Source organism: Haplochromis burtoni, unplaced genomic scaffold (assembly GCF_018398535.1).
Source record: "Haplochromis burtoni strain Fernald_Lab_line unplaced genomic scaffold, NCSU_Asbu1 Contig_110, whole genome shotgun sequence".
NCBI classification, from domain to species: Eukaryota; Metazoa; Chordata; class Actinopteri; order Cichliformes; family Cichlidae; genus Haplochromis; species Haplochromis burtoni.
The window spans coordinates 358703-380381 of record NW_024582471.1 but is presented as its reverse complement, the minus strand read 5'-3'; the positions used below and the strand labels follow the sequence as shown (position 1 = coordinate 380381).

At 40.1% G+C, this 21679-nt stretch overlaps 1 protein-coding gene across 2 annotated transcripts; it reads right to left on the bottom strand.

The window, feature by feature from the left end:
* Window positions 1-3409: 3409 nt before the first annotated feature.
* spock3 (SPARC (osteonectin), cwcv and kazal like domains proteoglycan 3) lies at window positions 3410-20882 on the bottom strand. Of its 2 annotated transcripts, XM_005928224.2 has the most exons (12): window positions 20745-20882; window positions 20452-20574; window positions 11474-11482; window positions 11332-11371; window positions 9510-9618; window positions 8680-8788; window positions 8431-8539; window positions 8082-8195; window positions 7770-7991; window positions 6898-6960; window positions 6676-6813; window positions 3410-5640 (listed from the first exon to the last, which is right to left on the bottom strand). In XM_005928224.2, exons 2-12 carry the CDS (start codon window positions 20572-20574, stop codon window positions 5486-5488), a joined length of 1191 nt encoding a protein of 396 aa, XP_005928286.1. In that variant the 5' UTR covers window positions 20745-20882; the 3' UTR covers window positions 3410-5485. The 2 variants fall into 2 exon arrangements, with proteins under 2 accessions (XP_005928286.1, XP_005928287.1); XM_005928225.2 differs by lacking the exon at window positions 11474-11482.
* Window positions 20883-21679: the final 797 nt, after the last annotated feature.

The window sequence follows — 21679 nt, the reverse complement described above, 5'->3', positions numbered from 1 at the left end:
TGATCCAAATCAGTCGCTTTTCACTTGATCTAAGAAGATAGGTTTTACTGATACGATGATATGATGACTGATATGATTTACACACATTATTTTTTGTTTCTCACTTTTACTCACCATGAATAAAAAGGTGCTTACTTTAAAGAAACTGCAGTGCTCCCAGTATTGACTGCAGTATTGAGTGCAAGAAATAATTACTTGCCTCTTGATCTTGATTCAAAACCTAAAGTGAATGGTTTATAATCATTAAACTTGTATTGCTCCTCTCTGATGTGGACACTGACTCAGGCACAGTATATATATGTGTGTGTGTGTGTGTGTGTGTGTGTGTGTGTCTTCCAGAGTATGTGATGAACAACAGTGATTTAACCATTAAGCTGAGCTATACTGCCTCCTCAGCAGCTTGCCCTGAAAGCTCAACTCAGGTATTTCCAGTTGATCCCATTTCGTATGCAAACAAAGAAGAGTACCCTACAATACCACTGTAGAAATGAACACAGAGTAGGACTATTAAAAAACATACAGAGAGCAAAAGATCATAACCATCATTGACATATCACACTTAACTACCTTATTATTTATTTGAACTTATTCATATATGTAGTTTTATGCAGGAGCTTTACATAATTGCTATGAACCAAAAGCCCTGCTTTCAGACTGCTCTCTCAGTTTCAGAGCATTTTTTCCACTCTTGGCTATGTGTGATGTCAGTGAGAGGCAATGCCTTATATGGTTGCCTAAAATAAACACTTCAAAAATAAACCTTACAAGGTAAGGCTGCGAATCATGCAATATGGAGATGAGCACAATGTCCCCTTCAAAATTAATCCCATTTGAGTTTCCAACTTGGAAAAAGATGTAACTTTAGATCCTGGAGGTGTGATTTCATTCAAGCCACTGAAAGACTGTAAAATAAAGCAAACCCTGCAAATCATTCATTTACAGTAATAAAGAGAAGTCCTTCCTTAGTCTAAGAAATTTACAGGATTTTGCAACTTGCTCAACTGATAGGTTAAAAGACCTCCACATCACCTAAAATGGTTATAAAATTGAGATATAACCAATATAACCCTGGTGGGTGATTATAATTTGCACAATAACAATAGCTCATCACAAAAAAAATGTTACAGAGTATTACTTATCCAAGAAACCTGATTTCCGAACATCAAAAGTGCTTCCTGCAATTTGAGGCTTTTCCCGTCAGCTCTCAGTCATCCTGTCTCCCCACACACAGGCAGTCCACTTTTTATTGTTGGACCTTCTCCAACCGCAGACTCTAGTGTAAGGAAGTGGACCACAGAGATGGTATCTCGCCGCATTTCTATGGTCAGCACATAAAAGCACGGAGAGTGTGTGAAAATGAACATTTGATATTTACCCAGTGACTTTCCTGTCTGGAGCTGCTGACAGGCCCTGTGCCAACACATACACACACACACGCACACTGTTACCCATCGTAAGTTACTCCGGCCTGTGTACACTGAGCTGCATTGAATAAAACATGGACAATTATTCTCAGAGCACAACCAGTGAAACTAACTTTTACAGATCAATAGTTTCAAATTTCAGCTCCATTTATTCTACACACTCCTCTCTACATGTTTATTTGTTTTATGTCCTGCATGTATGCATGTGTGCATAATGTGGGTGTGATGTGACTCATGAAACATTCACCTGTTTCTCTCCTACATAATGCAGTACTGCATTGTGTGTGTCACTCTTGACAGCTGTTGGCTCTCTCTCATGTCCTGGATAAACACTTTATGGCACATGTTGTGTCCTTTTATTGTTTATGACATCATCCAAAAGTAGCTGTGCTGCTTAAAATGTGGAGAAATAATGAACTGGTGAATGAATGAATGCGGTGTGTTTTTTACCACACTTACAAGGGAGGATTAAAGCTACTGGGGGGACAAACAACAATTTGGTTCAGGCTTTTTTTTTTTTCATAACTCTGAGAAAAGTCGTAGCTCGCCGCGGTCGTAGCTTACCGAGGAAAAATAATTCTGCGGCACAATTCTGAATTTAATGTCAGAATTCTGAGAAAAAAAAACAAATTCTCAAAAAATCCTCGAGCATAATCTCCCCTTTAAAAACATGAACCCTCTCGATCGATCGATTGATCGATCGATCGATCGATAGATAACCATTTCCATGAAAGGGTGAACATAGTCTACATCTATACTTAGGTAGGCGGTACGTGTCAAAGTAAAGGACCAAAGGTTCCCTTGCAGACCATTGCCCAAGGCATCACACTGCCTCGGCTGACTAGCCTTCTTCCCATAGTGCATCCTGGTACCAAGTGTTCCCCAGGTAAATTATGTTACGATGAACGTCATTCATCAGACCAGGTCACCTTCCATTGATCCGTGGTCCAGTTTTGATACTGACAAGCCCATTGTTGGTGCTTTTAGTGGTAGACACTAGTCAGCATGGGCACCCTGATCAATGTACATATATGTGTGTGTGTGTGTGTGTGAAGCGCAGCCAGTATTTTGTAATAAATGGGTAATGAATCTCTTTTTTTTGTTGCTTTTTAATTTTGTTTTCTTTCTAGATCCTTACAACCTTGACTAAATTAACAGGAAGACCAACTCCAGTGTGTTGCGTGTTCCCTAGTGTCCATGTACTGAGCTGAAGTCATACAGTAATTTAAAAGGAGTTTTGCTCTGAATAATGATGAGGAAAAATGCAGAACAGGACATATTTTGCCGAAAATATTGCTCAACAACTGGGTGTTTCACTTGACTTGCGCTAACGTCACACAATCTTCAGCAACACATTTCTTTTCCTAAATTTAAGAACAGAAATGGGGAAGATATGGTATGTTCTTTCAGTTTGAAACTGCCCTTGTCCAGTTTTTTCAGAATTTTTTTAAACTTTTTTTTGGTTTTGTATTTTTTTTAATCTAAGGAAAAGGTCAAAAAACCTGATGCATGATGGGGAGTCACACCAAAGTAATTTCGATATAGAGCCATTTCTTTGTCGCAGGACAGAAAATATATTCAGACTTTTATTTCATATATTTGAGGTTGATTCAATATATTCCAGGTTTATTCAATATATTCGGGCTTTTCCCGAACCTTATCCTATGGTCTGTTTTCCAGAATTCTGTGAGTGTGCTAGAAAAGCTAAGATGATGTCAGAACTGTAAAAACAAATATGCAAACAAACAAAACAAAACCCCCCCACAACTTCTTTATTCCTGACAATGTTTCTGTTCTCTGTTTCAGTTCTTATGCTACCCTTTTGTTTTTAGTGGCCCCAATCCTCCTGCACACATACAAGCCTCAGCAGTATCGTTCTTTTCCCAAATATGAGAACAGAAATAGAGAACAGAAACGCTCTCAAAAAGAAACAAGAGCTTTTCTGCGCAGATTCTTGTCCTGCAACACTTGTGATGATGACAAAATTGGTCAATATAGTTTTTATTTCAGCAAATCATACATAGACTGTAAAAAAATGCATCTGTATCATAACCTTTAAACACTATCAGAGCTGTGATGACAGTGTGTGATTGGTTGAGAGTGTCTACAGTGTCTGAGGTCATCAAAATGATTTGCACGTTGTTACACTCATGAAACGGCACACTTTAAGACCGAAATGCTTTCCAGGTTCATAAAGTGAATTGAAATTCCATGTTAGAGCGAACGAGGAGAGCAAAAAACAAAAGTTAGAGATGGAGAAAAAAAAAACAGTTACATGGCACTTTTAATGTGTTAACATGGAATTTCAACAGATATTTGATCCAAAATGAAGCCAAATGGCAGACTAATCAATAAAAATTAACATAGGAGCTTAGGTGATCCCGGGTCTGCATAGACAGTCACGTGACTTATCGACAATACACATCTGGGATCAGATTCAGTTTTCAACCCTGACACACAATAAGTAGTTTAGAGCAGATCAGATACAAATTAAGCTTTTGAAACAAAGTAAAAGCAAACACTGTAAGATGAACATTGTCTTCTCATATAAAGCTGTCTAAACCAAAGCTTCCTCTAGCCAGTGTATAATATATAAAACATTTTCAAAAACCAGCAGAATCTAAGTGTTTTTACGCCTTAACTGCTAAGCATCTCTGTGCTTATCTACATTCTAGCTATCCTATGTAACAAATCAGAAAATCTGAAGTATGGCCTAAGTAACACCATCATAAGAGAGACCCAAAACACATGCCAGACCAAAGTCCAAGTAGTATACAGGCTTAACAGTGAAGCCGCTCTTATGCAGTGTAACGGTGCGTTTAAGTCAGTCCAGAAAGCATGCTTCCCCGACTTCGACCACCACTACAAGGCACACCTTTCCCCTTTAACCTTCGCCCAACATATCATGTCATCAGACCTGCATGGATCTACGTTGTTACTGCTGTGCAGGAGACTTGTTCTGTTACTCTGTGTGCTAACACGTTAAGTCAGAGACTCGTATCTGAAAATGCAAAAACATCAACTGCACGCTATCTTTTAAAGAATTTTTCAGCGGTTTTCTTTGTGCTCATCAACCCATTAAAGGTCAATAAACATGTTTTAATTACATGGATTTGTGGCTGAACCACTTTACAACTTTTTTTGAATTCCTCAAAGGTTTGGCCTCGGGTTCAATAAAAACAACATCACGCAGTATTGGACATGCTAAGACAAATCTGTTTCATCTTCTGTATTCATCCTAAAGTGGATCAGAAACCAGATAACAGTAATACCCCACCAACACCACCACCGGCCACATAGTAATTTGTCTTTCCTTGTTGCTGAGCATTTGATTTGTGTCTCATTGAAAACAGCTAGCACGTCGCTTCTGATTGTTATCCAACTGGCATTTTTTGTTGGTTTTATTTTTTGCCTTAATTCTCCTAATGAAGCATGTCTAACTCTTATCTTGTTTTTCCACACAGTTACAGTCACAGTTACAAATCAAGATCAAAAGAAACCTAAAGAGTGCAATATTCTCTTATCTACATCATCAACATCCCACCTATACAACAGGAACATTTGATAAGGATTAAAGAGGTGGGTGCAGGGGAGAAGATGGAGGAATGAAGAATGGGGGGGAGGGGGGGGGGAATCTCTTTAACATTGTGCCTTTGGCATCAACACACTCGGGCATCGGAGTGGTGCACAAAGACAGGACACAGACTGGAGGACACGGACTGTCCAATGAAGGGAAAGGTCTTTGCACATGTGACCAAATCCAATGCAGTGGATTGGTTATCGATTAGTCCTTATAATATTCTCTGGTTGGCTGACACACAAGTGAACAAGTGCCATGAACCACTCATATTTTATACTTAAACAGGAACAGAAATCATAAACTTTTTTCCAGGAATACTGATTTTTTTTTTCTAACTTATGAACAAACAATACACAGAGAATAGTCCATAGGCTGTTATTACGATTAAGTATCTGCCCGGGGAGTCACCTAGAAACGTGCAGTTTGACCAAACAAACAGTTTTCTCTTTTTTTTTTTCTTTTTTTTTCTTGTTTTTTAAATTTATGACAGGTATTCGTCGTCGTCATCATCATCCTCATCTTCAATGTCCTCATCATCCATACCGGTCTGGTCATTGAGGACAAACGAGTCTTCATCGTCATCAGTGAACAGCGAGTCTCCACTGCCAAGGTCTCCGGAAGATTCCAAAATCACACCTGGAAACAGGAAGGAAACCCAGTGTTGTATCTAATAAAGTCTGATACTTTTATAGGAAAAATGTAATCTATACAGTCATGAAAATGAAAGCTTTCCTATGACTCTACGCACCCCTGAGAAAAACAAAGTACATCCAGTGATTCAGCAGCTTGTAGAACTACCTTTAGCAACAGTAACTTAAAGTAAATGCTTTCTGTATGACTTTGTCTCTCACATCTTTGTGGAAGAATTTTATACCACTATTCTTTGCAATGCTGCATCAGTTCTTAGGCATTTTTTGAGTGAACATCTGCCTATGTTTACTTCCAAGAAACTACGTCTCTTTAAGATCCTCTTTTTATACCCAATTGTGTGACTGACATGTTCACAATTAATCTGATTAGCTGCAGACAGAGCTGCCCTGTGCTCGAGTTGTCTGGCTTCAAAAAGCTATTACTGTGAGAGCAAAAACACTCATTAACCAATGTGTGACCTCACTATGGCTACTTCTGTCTGTTATTTACAGTCACATAGTGAATGTATTCCACTGACTCTGATAGAAATTTGGTTCAGTGGACTATCTTTGCCTGCACAATAATGATATGGACCAGAACCTCTCTCCCTGTGTGATGCAGCCACACCTTTGGCGTCAAAGCCAAAGATATCACCATGACTGCCCAAAACAGATTTCATTTGGCCTTACACTTAAAGCAATAGTGTGGAGATAAGCTTAGGTGAGAAAAATCGAGCTTCGGGACAAACAGCATGAGGATTTTGTTGCCTTTGAAAGAGCTGCACTGGCTAGGTTTCCCCTCTTTTCAGTTGCTGTGCTAAGCTAAACTACCTAGCTGGTGGATGTAGCTAAATACTATGGCAGTGGCAACGATCTTCTTATCCAGCATCCAGCAAATTGATGAACAGAAACAGATGACAGGCTTCATGAGCTTACATTGATATCTGTGATTTATTTCCTCTCCCTTAATTTTTCCCATCATGCTGTGTGTCTCTCATTTTCTTAAACACGCACACTTGACACGCTTGGATGTCTTGCCTACCGCAGTCTGCAGGGCCATGAGTGCGTGAGCCAGCCACCTCGTTGCCATAGCGATCCACACACCAGCACTGGCCGCTGCTGCTGTGACACTGGTGGGTCCGATAGTAACCTTCCTCATCACAAGATGGCAAATACTGACCTACAGGAGCGAGCCAAAACACACACCATGAGTTCAGGCCGCACAGCGTTTGTGCGCGTATTTGTGATTCTGCGTGCGTCTCACCGAGTAACTTCTTGCCTGCTTGCTTTTTGTTGATAATGGACAGCTCTGCTTTGCATGGGGAATCTGAAAGAGACCGACAAGGGACACACTGTTGACAGACTGCAGAAGTCTGCTTTTCTGGGAATGCGTAAATCTTCCTTCCTTTGTCTGCTTTTGTGCTTTCATATCGATGCTTGTTTGTGTACCTCCTGTGACTCGTGGGTAAATAGTCTCCCTTTATTACCCCAAAACAAGTTTTTATCCCTGGTTTCATACAAATGTGTTTTTCATGCATTTTTTTGTATGACGCTGTTTTGCATTTTATTGTGCTGTACAGACTACAATAATATCCAGTGCTGAGAAAAAAAGGCTGCTGCGACTGAATACAAGGTCTCTCTTATTATTATATCTGTAGAAGTTTGAGACTGAAAACTTAGATCTTGTTTTCAAACCTTTGCACAATTTCAGTTGATTATGGCTTGCTAAAGTGACAGAAGAGACTGAATAGCAAAGTAAAACTGCTACATTAAAGCGATAAAGATGCAGCAGGACAGACATCACAAATCAGTCCATCAGGCAGGTTCATAAGCAAAAGGCTAGGTTAAATAATATAAACCACTTTATTTAGGTGGTAAAATTTAAAATGCATTTCAAAGGTTGCTAATAATTTGTCTCTGTAAAGAAAAAGTGGGCATGAACACCAAATTGAATCTTTACCATGTTTGCAATAGCGGACAGCTGAGGTCATCATTTTACTAATTTAATGTAAATGTCTTTTCCAAATAAAGCTCGGCAAACTAATATGACTGGGTCCTTGTGTTTCTTCCACTAAGATCTCAGCACATTATTCAGTGCAAACAGTGTTACAGTAAAGAAAACAGGTGTGTCCTTACCTGTGTACCTCTGGAAGCCTGTGCACCACTCAGAGCTGGTTATAAATTTGTCTGCGTTTATATCGCAAGATTTGAAGAAAGCATCTGAGCAGGGCTCATTCCTGTCCAGATAGAGGCTCCTGATCTCTGATTGGTCTAGCTGTAGGTCAAAGTTAGTGTCCAGCCGGGAGAACATCCAACCCAGAGGGTCCTTACAAATAGGTGATGTCCCAACTTCAAACTCTGTGGGTGGGGGGAGATCAAAGAGAGTGGGTGGCTATATTAAGAGTTTTTGTTTATGACTGAGTGTGTCACTAAAGCCAGCCTACTCACTGTTCTTCTCTGGCTTCTGGATCTTGACCCTCTTGTGGTTGCCGTTCTCATGCAGCACTCTGAACCAGTCTCTCAGGCGGCTCACCACCTCCTTCAGCTCCGACTTGCTGCACACTGCAGAATAGTGACACTAAAGATTAATGACAGGAAAGTGACACTTTAATGTCCTCCTGCCTCCTCACGGACACCAGGAGTTAAGAGTCAGCTATGGCACAGAAACTTTAAGCAATTTGCTATCGCAACGACCCTTCACCAGGGCAGGAGTTTTATAATAAAGATGGGGCTGAACACCGTGGCAAACCCCACCCAGGCTTGCAGCGTGTGCATTCAAGTGTGCAAAACTGTGTACCTTTCTTCTCTGCAGAGCTCTGTTCAAGCTGAGAGGGACAAGGACACATGCCAGGGCACTTCACAGTAATCTTCTTTCCCGTGATGCATGCTTGGTAGTCTAACTTACACTGATTGAGAGCGACAGAGACAGAAGGGACGAGGCAGAAGAGGAAGCAGAATCAGGATGCATGTCTCATCAGGGGGAAATGAAAAAAGTGCGACTTATGGGTGAGAGGTGATTAGATTATGTGTTTGTGTGTGCAGGCACCTTGGTGGAGTAGGTGTGGCCATCACTTCCACATACGGGCGAGGGGTGAACCACGGGGCACGGTGTGCACTTTGACCCTGGACTCTGGTACAGATTGGCATCTTTAAAGCTGGAGAGAAGATTGAAAAGACTTGTTGTTTTTCACAATCACTGAATATCTGAGTGTTAAAACATGTCAAATGAAGTCCCATTTGACAATGATGCCTTCATCACAGTGCCTCGTCGGGCCCACCCTCCCAGTTTCCTTTAAATCTAAATCTTTTCTAAGCATTTTGGATCTGTGCTGGATTGTCTTGTTCAAAAAAATGAGACGAGGATTTAGGATTTGTGTGTGATTATTTTCTGATTTGCTTGCACACTGTAGTGGGAATTGTGTTGTTGCTAAGAATGGGAAATGGGGTCAGTATGGTGTTACTGTCCTCTGCCCAGTCTGCAGTGTCCTAGACAGAAAAACACACACACGTACAAAGCCCATTCATATCACTTGGCAGGACTTTGGGTCCATTGTAAGAAAGCACCAGTGCTGCGGGTAATTGGACCAAACTGTAATGTCACACAACAGTCGCAAGAGAGACTGGAAAACCAGTAAACCAGCTGGAAGAGAAGGAGAACAGCAGCCCCTCTGGTGCTGCTACTTATTATGCCCCATACATTAAAAAAACAAACAAAAAAAACCGCAAACACAAAACTCTGATTTTATTTTTTTCCAAAATTCTCTCTCATTCATGTTCCACTTCATAACAGAAACATCTGAAAAGACAAATAAGGGGCAGCTGGACACACAGGCTTGTTAAAATATCAAGCGTGTGTGTGTGTGTGTGCACTCTTACCTAACTCGCCTCTGGCTGACACAAGTGGCAGTCTTAAAATCCTCAGCCACACACACCTTGTGGCGACTGCATTTGATTTTCAGACAAGGGTCTTTGGCTGGATCAAGGCCTAAAAATACGGAAGAGACATACACAAACATGCTTTTTAACATGTGTATGCAACATTTATAGCCTCTCTATTTACAGTTTCCAATAATTCGTAATACTACGAGCAACGGTTAGCTTTTCCTTTTTGTTGTTTCAAATTCTAGATCAATGGTTCATAGTTAAACGATGTGCTTCTTTTCACTTTCACATCTCAGTGACGTGAAAAGTTGTTTAAAGCTGAAGTGCATTTGTGTGTGTTTATTTGAGGCGGTATTTATTCACAGAGTACACTGGCCACGTGTCTCCCACACTAAACTCAGAGCCATAATGCCGTTAAGTATCCTTGCAGCTAAAAACAGATGGAAATGGTTTTAGAAGCTACTTCTGATCTTACATCAGCATCCGTTGAGTGTCATTTATATGTGTGCTCTTGTGGAGATCCTCAAACTGATTTACTGTCAGATCACACAGGCAGAGAGGCATATGGCACTAAAGGTGGGGGCTGATTTTGGATCTGAATCTGAAGCAGACGGTATGATCCCTGCCAGTAAAGACAAGCTAGCTGCTTCTGACCCTGTGTCAGCTTTCAGTGAGTCACCTATGAGCAAAACCTAAGGCCCTTAGCTGTTCCCAGAACAGTCTGTGAATGACCTTTGCTCTAAAGAACCTTACTGTAATCCCTGAGCAGCTTTGGAAGATTATCCTGCCTCCACCCACCAACACACTATCTAATGCTATTGTTTGCCTGACATGTCTGTGTGTGTGGATGCGTTTGAGGATACAGCGATAAGTGAGAGTTCATGTCCTGACGTGCCTCGATGTGTGTAAGAGCTTAGCACTGTCAGTAATACAATGGGACATTAGAAGATAAAAGAACAGGAAATCATCCTGTTTTTTTTTCAGCTGGGTGCTGAGGTTAAAATAATTGGGGATGGCTTACAAGTAAAACCTTCAAAATCTCGTTTTATAAGAAAGAGCCACCATGATGATATTTATACACTGGATATGAGCATGGCTTGTATCAACCTGCACAACAAGCTGGTGGATGCCAAACAGAGTGACAACTTCTATAAGAACAGGAAACTGTTGAAAGTGTATTAATCTTTTTTTTTCCTGCTTTGACCAGTTCATATTACACTACGTCTGCAGATCGATGCATACACCAAGGGTCCGACTTACTAATGCACTTTAAAAAGAAGGTGCAGTGACACGATCGTGTGTGTTAGACGTGGGAACTTTTTGCGACTGTCTGTGTTGCATATGTATTTCTAGAAGTTCTTTTCTCAAGGTGCAAAAATATAGGAAGATATTTTAAATCAAGTACAAAACCTGATTTACTAACTTTTGTGACACACAATTTACTGCTAATTGCATCAACATTTAATGTGGAATGTTTTTATTCTTATGTTATTTTTTGCACTTCATATCGAAGTGAACTGAATATGCCTGTGTTTAGGAAACAGCACAACTTTTGTATTTGGGATTGCACTCACGTGTTATTTTGACCACATTTAGCAAATCTGACCATATGTCTGCAGACTGAAGATGCTAAATGTTCATCAAATGAGTCTCTGCAAGCTTAACCTGCCTGACATTACCTCCTATATTTCCTAATCACAAAGAACACATGGGCCAAGTTGTAAATATATAGCTATGACTATTCCGTGCTCTTATTTTGATTATTTTAGGACTAACACAGCCACTTCAGTTCTGACTCTTTCTCAATCACACCCACCTTGATCAAAGGGCTTGGATGGAGTCCATGTTCCAGGCTCCTGAAACATATCATGAAAATACTGCTCAGATCACATATTAAGCAAATATTTCACTACACATGATCACCGTACACAGACTACAGATTAAAGAGTCATACAAACCTCAACTTCCTTTATGAGAAAGCATTACGGAAACAGAGAGGCAGGAATTAATTCTGATTAGGTTTAGCACTTGGAGACACACACACACAAGCATACAGTGTCATCCGGTATCATTGAGCATGCTTTGATTTTGTCATGATAATATCGATGGTATGAAAGTAGCTCTCCGTGGATAAAAGATGTCCTTGTCTCACTGTGTGTCAGTGCATGTGCTTTATACTTCTTCATATCACTGAAAAGAGAAATTTGTTTCATGCACACATGCTTCTACACGACAGTGCAATAGTGGTGCAGCTGGTGAAGCTTTGCACCATTTAAGGTGTGTAAAATTGCTGTTACTAACTGGATATGATTGAAATAAAAAGGATGATTAACAAATAAGCTAAATTGTGGTATCATAAGAGCACCTCCATAAAAATTTGCAAACTAAGAGATCTTTTTTATGGTCTCTGCATAAGGAGAAGCCTTACAGAGATAAAAATATATAACCCGAAAATATAAGTTTTTTGTGATTCATTTTTATATTTAACATCTTACAAAATGCTCTGCTCTATTAAAATCTTCCTCGGTGTAGTTGAATGAGTCGGTTCATTGCCTGTGAAAATGTTCCCACAGTCTAAAAAAGGAATCCGCAGAGGTGAGCAATTTGCCAGCTTTTAATAGAAGGCCAAGATGGAGACACACCCAGCGGGCGCTGGCTTATGATGCAAATGTAAAAGGAGCTTAAGAACTTGTGAGCTCTGTGTTGTTTTGCTGAGGTCAAAGATCTCACTGTCTGGTCTCTCCCTCTGTCTCTGGGCATCCATTCAAACCCAACACCGCACCGCGGTCTCTCGGATTCTGTCACAATGGTAACCCGTTGTTGTCGTCTCACCTGCCTGCTTTCTGTTGTGTTTATCGTCCACGTTCAGTCACACTCACACACATTACTGGAGATTACATCCGTTACAAGGAATAAACCAAAAATCCAAAAGATTAATGTTTTTTCTCATATGTGTGTACTAGCACTGAACCTTTTAGTCATACATGATGTTTGCATACAGTAATCAAAAAACACAACTCATTTATAAAACTGTCATATTTAGAGTTTTCAGTGCAATCATTACAAACTTTCCAGAAAGAACAAAAGCAACAAATGAAACTAAATTTACTGTTAGCAGTTAGAGCTAATTTCAGAGTTTTAATGACAAAATACAATTATGACAAGGGATTTGTGTTTTAAGCATAATGGCAATGCAGCTGAAAACACAGAGACAATTTCAAATCCAATTATTCACCCAAGTCCTTTTTTCGAATGACTCTAAAGTCTAAAAAGCAACCACTGACCTCCATGCCACAGATCAGAAAGATATTTTAAAGATCTTATAAGAACGACTCATTTCAGCGCAACTACAATGCACAAAGACCAAAAACTCTCCTTGTGAATTTAGTGATATATTGTAGTTGGAAATTCATAAATCATGCCCTGATGGTTCAGTTCTGTGGAGTTCCTTAGGCTCTTCTTCTTCTCTAAATATGGGATGAGGAATGATTAGGAAGTTGTTCATGTTCTATTTATGACTGGAGTCATTTAAAGCAGAACCACAACACAAGAATGACAAAACCACCTGTGAATACATCAGAAACTGTCCCAGGACCTATGAGAGCGCCTCATACATCAATGTGCTCAACTTGACTTCCAAAGTAGGAAAAACCTCTGCCCCCCAAAACCCCCCATAATGTCAAATTTTTAACTTGGAAAACAGAAGTTGCTTCTGGAAAAAACCCTGACCCTGTGCTGTTGTGGCCACAGCTGGAGAAACAGAAAAAAACCATCCCACAGATTTCAACAGCTGAAGTCTAAAAGCACAAAGTGAAAAACTCCCACAGTACTGATGGAGATGCCTTCCTTAATGATGACCTTCCTCTGCGTACTCAAATGCAAAACAGTGAAGCCGTGCTTGCTTTGTGCAGTACTCTTCAGCATGTGACTGTGATTGGAGGCCACTTTGCTGAAATGGGTTTGCTAAGTGTCTCTCTAGAAGAAGTTACAGCATGACGTTTGCAGTATTAGACATTATGAATGTGAACTAGCTCGCGCATCAGTCTGCTGCACATTAATACATGAATGAAAACGAAAATAACAAGCCATGTGTCTTTACTTCTATTACTCATAATTTCACTTAGAATACATAAATAAGTTTAGGTATGAGTGTATGGCTTCAAAGAAACATTTTTTTTTGGTGACCTCTGATTTCTATGGACACAGTTTCCTCTCGTTCTCCCTCGTACAGAGCAGATTAATTGTGCTGCTGTGATATATTTTGGCCATACATCACTTTGTACATGGAGAAATGCGATGTGCTGCAGTGGTTTGGACGGGCGAGAGATGAATTGTGAAAAAGCAGTGACAGCGGAAGGCCAGAGTAACTACAGTTATGAAGCAGTTATTGCTTGGGCCACAGTGAGAAACTACACAACAGCAAAGACAAATGTGCTCCACCAAACACACGTTAAAAACTTAAATGAAGATGAAAGGAAGTTTAAAAAGAAGAAGAAGAAGAAGAAGAAGAAGAAGAAGAAGTTGAGCTTTACAGCTCTGGCATGGCAGGACGTTTGGGAATATGAGTGTACTTTTACAAATATGAAGTACTGCAGTGTGCTATTCCAAATTATCTACTTTGGATGTGCTTGACAAGTTTGCACTGTTTTTCTAACATCTTACTCCAGTTCACTTGTATAGATTCACTTAAGATTATCTTAAGTTTTGTTTAAGATTTTTAGCAATCATAGCACACAGTACTGCAGACGGCTTGTATCTGTTGTTACAAACCTGGGTTTTAAGATGGACAGTGATTTTAAATTAGATTGTCAAATTAGGGGTACTGTCAAGTCCAGTTTTTATCATCTAAGGCGCTTGGCAAAGATAAGACCTATTTTATCCAGGCCGCATCTTGAAACGGTAATCCATGCTTTTATTTCATGTCGTTTAGATTACTGTAATGCACTATATTGTGGAGTTAGTCAGCATCTTCTCTCTCGTCTGCAGCTGGTCCAAAATTCTGCTGCACGACTTTTAACCAGAACTCGTAAAAGAGAGCACATAACTCCCGTCCTGGCTTCACTCCATTGGCTGCCTGTATATCTTAGAGTTCACTTTAAAATTCTCATGTTTGTGTTTAAATGTTTAAATGGTCTTGCCCCAACTTACCTCTCTGAGCTTCTGCATCCTTACTCACCCCCCAGGTCTCTCAGGTCAGCTGACAAGCTGCTCTTGGAGGTACCCAGGTCCAAGAGGAAGCTCAGAGGGGACAGGGCCTTCTCTATTGCTGCTCCTAATCTGTGGAACAATCTTTCCCAGCACATTAGAGAGGCCCCTTCACTGTCCACTTTTAAAACACGTCTTAAAACTCATTTTTACTCTTTGGCTTATGACACAGTCTGACCCTGATTTTATTGTTTTAATCTAATGTGCTGATTTTATTGTTTTAAATGTGTTTATATATATATTACTTATCTTATATTATTATTACTATTTTTCTTTTTTTTAACATGCTCAATGTATCATGTTTGGCATGTCAAGTGTACAGCACTTTGTGTTCAGCTGGTGGCTGATCTGAAAGCGCTATATAAATAAATAATGCTTGCTTGCTTGTATTTGGACCAATGAAAGAACTGCTCACAGCGACAGAGTTGCTGACCTGCAGTATATGACTAAATGTTGTATCTTGACTTAAACCAATTATACTAAATGTATGAAGGCAAAGCAAATGCTTCTATTTTACTTTTTTTTGTAGTCTATAAGTGACAATGATGTAGAATGATTTACACTGTTGAACTGAAGCTTTTTACCCCAACATCCCCCATATGAAAAAAACACGACTTCAACTGTCAAGAGTGTCTCCCTGTGTCTCGCTTCCTTGCCTGCTATGTGGAGGAATAGGGTCAACTCTTGCTCTTTCTTAGCTCTAATTAATTTCTCCATCTTGTCCTTTATTGTTAATCCTTCTGACCTTCACTACAGACTCTTTGGTACTCTTCACATCGTGTCTCTCTAGCTTCAAATGATAAAAAAACGCTGTGGTAAAGGTGAGCATCTGCTTCTCTTGCTTAGAGTTACACACACAATCTGAGGTCTTCCTTAGCATTAGGAAAACACACAGAGCAGAGATGAAGCCATATAGTGAGGTATTTGTTTCTGTTCAGGATGTGCCCCTTCCAGCAGTGCAAACTGTGGAGACTGAATAATGAGAACATTGCATTATAGGGCCAGGCCCTCTGGACCAGTCAAGACAACAAAAGTGCTTGCGGTCTGATTCCTTAATGGAATCAACATACGCACGCACACAAGCACGGACTCACACACACGCACACATGAGCGCACGTCCATGCACAGACAGCTCTGCAAACAAACATACTTATCACCACAGCCCTGACTGCAGTGTCAGAATCTGTCAGCACTACAAAACATCAAATAACTGGAAGAATGCACTTCAGTGCACATGCAACCCGCCACCCACTTTCCTAAAAAACACAGAAAACCTAAAATTCAACAATAGACCTAAAGGTCTCCTGAGTGTGCTCGAAAATAGCAACTTTTCAATTTATCTCTCCATTTGTTTCCACCTCTATTCTTTGCTCTCCCTCATGGTTCTAACAGCCTTTTTTTTCTCATGTGCACCAAATCATGCAAACACAACAGTGTGTGGCTAATACCCTAATTTGCTGCTGTGGGTATCGATTTGATGCGGTTTTATCCGGATGCCTGTAGAAACATTTCCTAGTGACTATCTTGCTTCCGACAACCGCTTTTCTCACCTTTACTTCACATTTTCCCAGATCTGATTTCGGTGCTTCTAATTGCATTCTAATGACCTCCTTTCCTGTCCTTGTTACCTTCCTTCTGATGTCCAACAGGAGAAATATGTACATTTTTTTCACTGTGCCAGCTCTGCTCGTCTTGCTCAAGCTTGTCGCATGCATGCACTCGCAAACACATACAAATCTACACTGAGGTGCTTTGAAGCGGAAAACGCCTGAAGCTCTGTACCTTTCCTACATCATTCACACTCCACAACACAAACAGTGTAGGACTCTCACACACACACACACACACACACATATACAGAGAAAACACAGAGACAGGAGCGACTACAAAAAGGTATAATCTGCTCTTATGAGAGTGGCCTACACAGGATGTTATTTTCCTCCTATAATATACCGCACAATAAATTGGCGTGAATGTCATCACGCATCACTCATCGTGTTTTTCCTCCAATTGTTAACAGTCTCTTCGCTCTGTGCCAGTGCTGCAAGCAGGCCAAGGTCCAGCAAGAGAAGCAGAATGTCTAAAAACTGAGATGGCACCAGTGCTGAATAAGACAGCCCCAGGCCTCCACAGCCACCCTAACAGGACTTAACAGTTAACCAGTGGCCAAGACCCCATATAGTGCACTTAGCATGAAACCCACTTATGGCTCTTGCTGAAAGATGTAAAAACAATAAAAATAAAAAAATAAAAAAATACAGGCCTGACATATAAAATGAAAATCACAGGAAAAAAAAGTTGTGCACAGAATCCCAGTGCACTGGTGGAAGAACTGTGTATGTTTCACTATTTTCTAAAAATCCTTTTTAGCTTTTAATTTGCTTTAAACTGTTTTCAGCTTTGTTCCATTAGTTTTTATTGCTATTAACTTCAGCCACCTCTTATCACTTTTCATTTTTATGGAAATCGGTGCAGAGATTTACTGAAATAGGTAAACTTACAAGTGAAAAGGAAAAATAATTTGTACAATTCTAACATGCTTGAAAGTCATTGTGTGGTATGACCAGCTTTATTTTTCAAGATGATCCCACACAGATGGATCAACTGCAGGGCCAGATGTATCTCTCATAACTTTTAGATACTGTTCATCTGCTGTAGATTCTTTTTAAGGCTTGCCACATCTTCATTTGTCTTCCACAGTTTCCTCAAATTTATTTAAGTACACACTGCACACCTGTTGTGACACACCAAGTTGTCGGCTAGTGTCTCTTTGGAATTCACCTTGTTGGTGCAAAAATACAATTTTATATCTGTCAAATTAAGTTATCTTTGGCATTTTTCAAAATCGGTTCTTTGCTAAGTCGTTTGCTTTGTAGATACAACTGGCTCAAACCTCGAGTTAGGTGCTTTTTTGTGCTTGATTGACTCATAGGTCACTGTTAACAAACAAACTAACAAATAAAATATAAACATTTTACAGTTACAGGGACTAGGTTGAAAATGAGTGAAAAAGCAGCCAATGTCCAATGAAAAACTTTGAAAGACCAGAAAGACTGAAGAACTATTAGTCAAGACCATTAAAAAAACCAAAACCAAGAAAGCCTGGATCCTTGGTAGCACAATGTAAAGAAACGTGGCTTTTGCGTAACTGCAGATGCACACAAGGATTTGTAACACTCACAACATTTAAAGTTAGAGAAAATGTTTAAGATAACCTAGCCTGCTATTTGGGCATTTGACAGTCTTATGGGCATATTTTTTCATTTGTGGTCCTTTGTGAATCTTTGACAGCTATGGAACAGTTAAAAGACAACTTCATGCATTGCAATCACATGACTTTAATTAAATAGTGTTTGAATCCCTGCAGGGTAAACCCCAACTTTAAAAAAAGCTGATGTAACCACTTCCTGTATAGAAACATTATGTAGGCCATGTCTCCAAAACAAAGTTCATATGTATTCACAAGTTGTGCTCGATGTCTTGTGACAGTCGGTTGCAGCTTTCCTGTGCTGCTTGCTGGCCCCTCGAGCTCTAACCTCTGTACAGCGAGTGCACACAGTATGTGACAGCAGCGTGACACTGCTGAAGTGATTGTGTTCCTTAATGCATGACTATATCAGTCAAATTGCCATCACCTCTAACTATAGTGCATCATCATTAGCACAGAAACAAAATCGGAAATTAGACTCCAGAAGTACTGCACAGGTGTTAATGATCTACAAACACAGCAAGCCTAACAACACATGTGTTTCATCTAGTTCCAGATAGGTGCACTGAATATGATTTTATTTCTTTTTTAAAAACTTTGATTTTAATGGACCTATATTTGGATTGTTGGATTTCAACCACAGTGTTGAAATGCATACAAAATATCCGAAAGGAAAGATGAATAGATTGAACATAGCTGCTTTATAAAATGCACAGATACATTACTGCGTGCAACAGTGCAAAAAAGAAAAGAAAAAAACAACAAAACCACACTGACAGACAATTTGGGACACAACCTTAAAACGGGAAATGAAAGGCACACATGTATATACAGAGCATTCAGTACTTTTGCACTCCACCTCTAACTCTAATGCCTGCTGAGCCTCAAGGTTAAATCACACAGATGTGAATGCACACGAAGCTTTCAGCTCACCGACAATCATTCTACATGCTTTCATGTTTCCTTTCCACTCTCATTACTCTGCCGCTTCTTCTCACCTGTCTATCTGTCCATCTATCTATCAATTCTTATGCATTAACACAGTAACAAAGCTCTGCTAACTTTCTTTCTACCGCCTTCTTGTAGCTCAGGATGTCAGATCATCCTAAATAGCACACGGTGCGCAGTTAATCACATTTCCTGTCTTCTTGGTTCTGACACTCTATTTGGATAATCCAAATCCTGTTCAATAGTTGGACCTGAATGTATCACATGGCTCCACCTGAGCTGATGGGATCTCACACAAGTGTGACTGGCAGAGAAAGTGAGACAAATAAGTACAAGTTACATAGAAAGCCGTGTATAAAAAACAGCACTTTCTCTTAGCTTTAAAAAATAAATAAATAAATAAATTTCACTTGCGCTTTTGTTGCTCTGCCTCTCTGTCGGATATCAAACACGTCAAGGACCTTCAGGTAACAATTCCCAGTGCATTTGTTCAGCAGTGTGGTAAAACCACTCAGAGCTGGAGTACATTTTTTCTATCATGTTAAATCTGTTTGTTTTTCAGTCACTGAGGTACAGTACATAAAGACTGTTATGTGCAGACATGCTTATTTTCATATATCCCATCTTGTGTGTGAGAACAAGTTCAAGCCTGCACAAATCAGTCCTGGTGTGGAGCCATTTAATCTGTGCCTAGAGGGAAGACGTGGTTTTTTTTAGCAAATACACACCACCTAAACTCTATTGGACTATTTCCAGTTTTTTATCTGTATAATACAGATGTTATGCCTTTAATTACAAGCTAAAGAAATCTTTAAGTATTGCTCAAGGTAAAAAAAAAAAAGTATTTCCATTACTGTAAAGAATGACAGTTGTTTATGGGACATATGCATGCAGCCTGGCAGCAGGACCACATGGTCAGAGGCTACTGGTATGTGCCATGACAATCAGTGGCGGCATTAACTTCACTAAGTGGCCCTAAATACCTACGTCAGGTTAATCGTGGCTGACAGCACCTTCTTGAAGTCAGCTAGTTAAGAAGCTGTTAAAAGAGGAGACCAAAAGGCGCACAACACATCGCGTTATATTCCTTTAATATTCCCACAGGGACCCACGGTGTGTGGGTTTAAAGTGGACTCGCTCTACATTGTTCATCTAGGCCTTGCTGCTGCTGACTCTCTCCTCATACCTGCTTATTATAATTAGGCCCCTTTTTGGGGGGACTCTGTGGTGCCTCACAGACTGCTCTGCGCCTTTGTGATTCGCACAGGCCTCGGCTATCTCTGCTAAGCAGGGACTGCTATCGCGGAAACACACTCACAGGCAAGGATCATCCCAGCATCGCTATTAGTGTATTTACTGTCTCAGCGGAGCGGCTGATGAACGTGTGACAAACGGCACAACGGGCCCCGTGACGCGGCGCTTGGACACAACGACAAAACGAGGAGCGCGTGATCACAAACCAATGAGGGTGGCTAGAGGGAGAGAAAAGAGGGGGGCTGGAGCGGGGCGTAAATGAGATAATGTGGAGTTGGGGTGGTGGGGGCGATAATAATATAAGCCTGAAATGTTACTTACATCTCTGAATTTATCCCATTTCCCCGTGAGCCACTTATCATCCAGAAAATTGCCGCTCTCGGAGCGAGCGGAGACGTGTCCAAAGGCGACGGCGCACACACACAGCAAGGCGACGCTCAGCATCTGCGGACACACAACAGCACACACAGATAGAGAGAGGACATTGGGTCCGGCTGTAGGACACCGCAATCGCGCTGAAACAGAAGCAGTTCAATCTGCGTCGCATCTGCGACGAACGCTGAGCGTCAGCTCGGTAAATATCAACACGGAGCTTTCTGGTGGTTTTTTCCTACCTTGTCGCATCAGCTGCTCTCCAGACTGTATGTGCTCGCTGCCGTTCCTGTCACTAGTAATAGCAGCCTCTCCTCCCTCACCGTCTCTCCGCACCGGCTGTCTGTGCGCAGCAGAAAACGGGAACGCGCTCGGATGCGTGCACGAGCTCTGTGTCTTTTTCTGTTTTTTTGTATCCGCGCGTAGGAGACGCTCCTGATTGTTGGATGTGGTGCTGCTATCAGCTAAAGTGATTTCCAGTGATTACCGCTTACGAAAACTGTAGCGCTGGTCTTCAGTATTTACAGTTTTGTGCAAGAATCTATTGTAATTCGCACTCCAACAATAAATTACTGTCAGTATCTATGATGTACATTTCCTTGTATACTTTTTCAATTAAATACACAAAAGGAGGTAAAAACAAACACATTTAAAAAAAAGATCTCTTGGGAAGAGCAGTTCATGTGCAGTTCTGATTTGGACTGTTCCAGCAGTCAAATAAAGCCTACCGCAAACTTCGCTTTGCATGTTTTTAAAGGGTAATGATGGCTTTTAAAAATGTAGATTATAATATTCATATTCAGTTGTTCCCACAAAGAGTTTTAAAAATGAAATCCCAAACATGTCTTTAAAAAACCCTAATTTAATAAAGTAAAACTGTATTTTTCAGAAAATGTCATGTATGAGCGTAAACTCTAATTAATATTAGGTTAATAGCACGAGATAAAATGAGAATTTAACAACAATCTTTTTTTTTAAAAGTGATATATGTGCAATTTTAGTAAAATTGTGAAAATATGCAAAAATCATGTTTATTAGGCACAATTTTTTCATGTTATTTGACATTAGACAAGTTAACTCACAGACTAATTTTGGTAATTATATTGATATTCCATGTATTTAAAATAATGGGAACATTCTGTAAATTTTTTAAAATTAAAATCCTGTTAAAATACAG

Bases quoted from the DNA above. Each gene is read 5' to 3' on its own strand.
- spock3 (XM_005928224.2), bottom strand. From the start codon at position 20,574: ATGCTGAGCGTCGCCTTGCTGTGTGTGTGCGCCGTCGCCTTTGGACAC. The intron at 9,619-11,331 runs GTGGGTGTGATT...CCGTATTTTTAG, and splicing joins ATCCAAGCCCTTTGATCAAG to GCCTTGATCCAGCCAAAGAC. The intron at 6,814-6,897 runs GTGAGACGCACG...TCGCTCCTGTAG, and splicing joins AGCAGGCAAGAAGTTACTCG to GTCAGTATTTGCCATCTTGT.